Raw genomic sequence first — 6,505 nt, forward strand, 5'->3', positions numbered from 1 at the left:
GGGAAATCTGTCTTGCTGTTTTCATAACTGTTATCTTTTCATCTAATCAGTGCAGTCGGATATGAAATTTGTGTCAGCAAAAAACTGCTCAGAGATAGGCAAGTTGCATGATGTTGGAAGAGAACGTATTTAATACAGATTCGTCAATATTTTAGATCGTGGGTATTCAGAATACACTGTTTGGTCTATGTTGTAGTTGAAAAGGGGGTTTCACAGTTATATTTTTCAAGAAACACTTTTGAGTAAAAAAAAAAAAAAGTATATTAAATTTTCAAGTTGATATTTTTTTGTTTTAATTTTTTTCGTTGTTTTTTGAAACTGTTTAATACAGCTGTAAATAACATTGATTTTTATCTTTTTTTTATTTTTTTTTTTTTTTTTTTGATCTGCACAAGTATAACATGTTATAAAGTAGACGAAACTTTAGACCCCACAGGAAGGTGTTCATTGAAACTAAAACTAAATTTTCTTTCTCAGGAATTTCTTCTAAAAATTTAAATCTTAAATTTTTATACAGATTTGTTTTATCTTTAAAAAGTTCCATCAAATATCCTTGTGATGATATTGATGAGGAATGGATTTTCATCGTAAAATGGTTTTACTTTTTTGAGTTTTAAGATATTTGTAGAAAAAACTTTTATTTTGAAAACTTCTCTAGCTTAATCAAAAGAATAAATATCGAAGATATTGCGGCAGATATTGTATAATATTTATTGAACACAAGATACAAATCCATCACCTTCGACCCAACGTTGCAACAATCATCAGCCAACAACAAAGACAAAAGAACATAATGGTTACATGCAAAAATATCTCCATGAGTCAAAACGACAAATATTTAAGTTTTGAAAGACATAAATGAAACACAAATCTTAAATGTTATACAAAATATAACTGTAATTGAAGTAAGACAAAAATATAAGTACATGTAATCGCGTGTATTTAAATTATTGATGTGGATAACATTTCTTGACATGATTATGCTAGCAAAAAAGCCATTCTTTAGAACCATTTTAACAAGACTTTGGACTTTCAGTAGGACGTAGCCATCTATTTCTTGTGTGAAAACAAGTTAAAAATGACGGGGTTTCAAGCGAAATATGCACCGATTGCGTAGTCTAAGCTCAAAAGCCAAACACATCTTGTTGATTTCAAAGAGCAATGGCTTTGTGACTGACATTAAGATAGACAGGCTTATGTCACATTGCTGTTTAACACAACTACTAAAAGTCCAAGCTCTTGTTAAAATGGTTCTAAATGTTGTAAAATTCATTATCTAATGCAATTGGTCGATCATATCATTTTTTTTTTCTTTGTTATGCTGTTAATAAATTTCTTAGGTGAAAAAAAATATGCTCAGAGTTAATAATCCCTTCATAGACACTATAAATAGGTATAGCATCTTCTAACTCGGTACTTCAATTTGATCGGGAGGTAAGATACCAGCGTACATATCATTATGGTGAGATTCAAGCTCCTTTGGTTTAGTGTCTTCTAGATCTTGAGCAATTTTGGCATCGAGTTCTTTAACGAACGTCTTGACTCTTTGAGTCAGAGACACAAATTTAACCTTGGTCTCTTGTATCTGATGGTCCAACTTCTCCTGCCGTTTATTGGGCATACCATCATTATTTCCATCCATTCCTGTCAACTCTCTCATCTGTCTCAAGGACATCAACACCGGTTTCGCTTTTTGCTGACACATGAGTTTGATACGCGATTTCGACTCCATTTGTTCCTCAATGTCGGACTTACCTCCAGCCGTTGCAGTGGAGGATTTCCGGTCGCCGCCCTGGGGAGCGTTCGATTGGGCCCTCTGTTTCATGTCTGCGGTCTTCTCACGACTTTGTCCGCGTTGTCCTATGGCGGTACTCGGATGCGGTTTCGCGCTAGTACTCTCTTTTGACTTTTCTGATTTTTTCTTTGAGTTTTTTGATACAGAAAAGGTTGGGGCAGTCTGTTCTCTCCGATATTGCTGGCGCACTTTCTTTAAACAATTGTCTGAGGCAGGAAGCACAGTCGTATACCAGTCTTCTGGGTACTTTAGCTTCTTGGGCTTCTTCTCGCCTTGTGGTACGTCGTTATTTTTGTTATTGTCTTTTGCTGCACGCTTCTCCTTCCTTTCACGCTTCGTTGCCCTCTCGAATTCGTTTTCACTTCCCGAATCCTCGTGCTTATTCGCACTGTGCGCTCTCGCGCGAATTTTTGTTTTTTCCGCCGCTTCCCTCTCTTCCGATTTAGCACGTGATTTCTTGAAATAACTTCCGGTCGTATGAGGTCGAACTTTTTTCTCAGGCTTTGGTATTGCACTTAACCCTGTGTAGTAGTTTTCAAGAGATTGCAAGAACTTTTTGGTCTGTGCGGATGAAGCTTCTTTCATAGCCTGCAGGCTGTCGATTTCTCGCTTGAGTTCCTGGATCTCAATGTTTCTAAGCATTTCCTGTCGATGCTTGTCCTTATGGAGTTCATCCAGTAATTTGGCGAGACGTTCGGCAAGGCGCTCATTTTCGAAATAAATGTTGCTATGGTCCACTAAGAGAAGCTGTTCTATTTTACTTTTCTTCTTCCCGCGTTTCCTCAACTCAGATATTGCATCGTTCATAGTGCTGCCCACATGCTTTATAATTCCTCTGATCTGAGAATGGACAATTCAGGTCATAATAAAATCTTACAAAGAATTAACACTATATTCAATGATTTGTTTACGATTGCCCTAGACAAAAATTTCATTGCATGTCTATATACAGTTTTCCACATAAAAGTTCATGTACCTCACCTGATGGTATGCAAGATAAAGTGTAAAATAGAGATGCATCGGGGTTACACATGCATATTTATTTCATGCAAATTTAATAATGCTATACGCAATGACAAATTGTCAACTAATCTTTTGACTCAAACAACCGACTACGTTCTTTCATTGCTGTGTCACATGTAACTGAACGGCGATAATGAAACAATTTATAAGTTTCAATCGCCAATGATGTGACATTTTTTTTGTCAGAACGAGTTAAATGCTTCCTATACGAATGGATAGATGAGGATCCTTTGTTTACATCTGATTTAATGAGATTTGTTTCTTTGTCTTCACAAATATCCCCAACGGACCTTTAAACGGTTTAACAAGGAACCGCTATGTGTGTTGGAGTTAAAATTCATCATTAAATACAATGCTTCAAAAGAATTCCTAACTCATTGTTTTATATTTTAATATATCTTAGTCATTTGATAACTCTCTCTCTCTCTCTCTCTCTCTCTCTCTCTCTCTCTCTCTCTCTCTCTCTCTCTCTCTCTCTCTCTCTCTCTCTCTCTCTCTCTCTCCACACTGATTTTGTAAATCAAAATTTTTATGTATGTTCTATATTAGTTTGATGTTGTAGATTAGTCTTATTCAAATTCTGTTGAAATTGAATTCAAAAACATAAATTATGCATGAAAATTAAACTACAAGTGGTTGATTTAAACAATAAAACGCTTTGTTTGGTGATTCATGCGGATTATATGGAGGTAGCGACATTGAAGAAAAAATGCATTACCTGCGTTATAAAGGTATCTACCTTCATAACCCGCATGAATCATCAAAGAAAACATTTTATTGTTTTTATTTACATTTTCCTATTATTAAATCAATGAACTGAACGTGAAAAGTAAGTAAAAGTAACTTAATTATTGTTAATGTATATTAGTACGTTAGATAAAAGAAATAGCCAAATCGTCTAACATGTATATTGGAATTTGAGTCATCATCATAAAAATTTCAATTTGTAAGTTTCTATACACTTGTGAAATACAATTTAATTAATTTTCGGAAGAAATAGGGGGAATCATGCTTAGCGGATGTAAATATTGTTAAATGAACTCACATGTAAAATCGGAATATGATACTTACAATTAGGGTTTCTCTTTTACACTAAATTAGATAAGTTAGAAATCATTACGTATTTGGAGGATCAATAAATAAAACATAAAACTAATATTCTAGAATGACCAATATTCTACAGCCTGTTCAAAGATATAGTTGACATGTCCATCATGTACATTGTGCAGAAAAAATTTCACATTTCATAAAAACACGTGGGCCCTACTTCATATACGCACTGTAGGGCTCTAGTTTTACCATGTTAATGAGTGCTTTGCATAATAAGAAGATGATAATGCAAAATTTGAATGGAGGATATTGCATTCTACAACTCTGAAACAGATCTAAGTTACTGTGACATGTTTCTTTGTTTCTCAGCATTTAAAGTACATGAACAGGACACGATATTTGCAGGGGAGCCCCTAAACTCCAGAAAAAGCCTATAGGCATATCCGAAGTGTCAAACTTTAAATACCGAGTGCTCTAATGAACGAATATGTAAAATAGTATTGTCCTCAATTTATTTTTCGATTCAATGTAAGTCAAAATATCACTCGTGAATGATATATGAAACGTTTGTAAACGATGACATATATAATTCTAAAATGCAAGTCATCAAATTTTCTATAATAATTTTACTCCTTAGCCCCCCCCCCCCCACCCCACCCCACCACCACCACCACCTTCACTCCCATATAAACCAAAATGCATGAAAATAATAAATAGAGAAGTCGCTGTATACATATCGATTTTTTATTACCTTTTTGGGTATTTGATATCAATATGAGAGTTGAGTACATAACTGCAATGATATATATTATGTACAATACATGTTTCATACACTATACTCAGTTGATATTATCCAATACTAAAAAGTATTTTGTCTCGATGAAGAATACAGATTACATGTATATATTTATTGTATACAAAAGGATAAAAGCAAAAAAAAGAATATCATTAAAAAAGCTTACCGCTTAAAGAAAAAAAAATAAAAGTGCTTTTCCCCGCAGCTCAGTGGTAATCAATTTTGCGTGGACTTTAAAAAACCTCGAAAATAAAACGAACTTCACCACACGGGCCCTGAATCGCCGGGGGATACAGCTTACGCCCTATGGATGCCTCTAGGTCCGTTCTGTTACGTGGAGACGTAATATTGATTCGGGTTTGGGGCAGTCGTCTTGAGGTTTCGGTGGTAGATATCGTCTATATCGCTCCGGTGAGTGATCGCGAATACAAACTCATTATACGGCCATTGTTGTCCATTTAAAGCTTCTTTTTAATTAACATCTATACGTTCATTAGATGCAAGACTTAGTTATATTATTCAATACACACCTCAGACACTGATGAGATGATATAGACAAATATTCAGCGATACCACCATGAGGGACATTTAACAGTTTTGTTTCCAGCGAAGTATACGGCTTCGAATTCATCCCACGGTTTTGTTTGAGGCTCGAAGTCTAAAAGTTTTCTCTGCAAGTCCTGAACTTTAAACAATACTTCAACCTTGAAGAATACTGCACAATCCGCAACAATAATACCTGTGGCGTCACAATTACTTATTCTGTATGTTTTTTCCCCTATATCTTAAAAATCTGTAATGTGTTTGCACATATATTTTTTACCAAACTACACTGCAAATATGCTTTTTCGTCTCAACGTTCGCGAAAATAAAGTATCGCGAAGTACTAGATATATCAAAATTAATTATGACGATGAAATTAAATACTTAGTATCTTTAATCCGTTAGTAATAATCAAAATGTGATTTTGTTCATGCTCATAACTATTGACAATTTACCCTAACATATATTCTTTAACATTTGATGCACTATAGGCGACCCCTTTATTTAGTTTTTCAAATTTCTTTTATATTTGAACTGAAATACAAAATATTTGACGCTTACAAAAAACACAAAAGGTAACTTTCAGTGGAATTTACTGAGATGACTTGAAAGACATATTTATATTTTACTGACAAGGGCAAGAAATACTAGAACCTCGAAGAACTTGATGCTGTTTTTTTTCATTCGTATCTAAAGATTGCAAACTAGGCGATATCAACATTTAAAATTTACGAATCACCGACTTCTAAACAGATTAAAGAATACATACTTGAATGGGCTGTAAAGACGTGACGACTTACGGAACGGGAGCAACAAAGATTTGTTAACCTCAGATTCTGGAAAAAGTACGCAGAGGCACCACCTCCATACATTCTCTCTGATTCTCAAAGTCACGTTTTCTCGAAATAAAGTTTAAATGAGCATGCATTGTATATTATTTCTCGGCCAAAATATTCGATGCTATTGGCTAATATTGCATGTACTTGTATACTCTCTCTCTCTCTCTCTCTCTCTCTCTCTCTCTCTCTCTCTCTCTCTCTCTCTCTCTGCAAAATTATGGTGACTAGTATTCAATAAATATCCTTCAGAAATTTTTAGTACATAAAAGTTGAAACCCGTGTTTTATTACTGGTAGGTCTGAGATAAAATTTATTTTTCTGTGTATAATTAATAAATAATCCAAAAAACTTTTTTTCTTTTATTTTAAGAATGCAAAAGCGAAAACATAAATCGGAATACAATACATAAGAACGCATATTTGTTGAATCAAAACCATGTGTAGTTGCATAAATTTTATC

General features: G+C 34.3%; 1 protein-coding gene across 5 annotated transcripts; it reads right to left on the reverse strand.

The window, feature by feature from the left end:
• Positions 1–691: 691 nt before the first annotated feature.
• On the reverse strand, positions 692–5,222 carry LOC128183873 (triadin-like). 5 transcript variants are annotated; one of them, XM_052853074.1, is made up of 4 exons: positions 4,831–5,220; positions 4,620–4,661; positions 3,890–3,910; positions 692–2,635 (listed from the first exon to the last, which is right to left on the reverse strand). In XM_052853074.1, exon 4 carries the CDS (start codon positions 2,600–2,602, stop codon positions 1,406–1,408), a length of 1,197 nt encoding a protein of 398 aa, XP_052709034.1. In that variant the 5' UTR covers positions 2,603–2,635; positions 3,890–3,910; positions 4,620–4,661; positions 4,831–5,220; the 3' UTR covers positions 692–1,405. The 5 variants fall into 5 exon arrangements, with proteins under 5 accessions (XP_052709034.1, XP_052709035.1, XP_052709036.1 ...); XM_052853075.1 differs by lacking the exon at positions 4,620–4,661; XM_052853076.1 differs by lacking the exon at positions 3,890–3,910.
• Positions 5,223–6,505: the final 1,283 nt, after the last annotated feature.

This window comes from Crassostrea angulata, chromosome 5 (genome assembly GCF_025612915.1).
Source record: "Crassostrea angulata isolate pt1a10 chromosome 5, ASM2561291v2, whole genome shotgun sequence".
Lineage (NCBI taxonomy): Eukaryota > Metazoa > Mollusca > Bivalvia > Ostreida > Ostreidae > Magallana > Magallana angulata.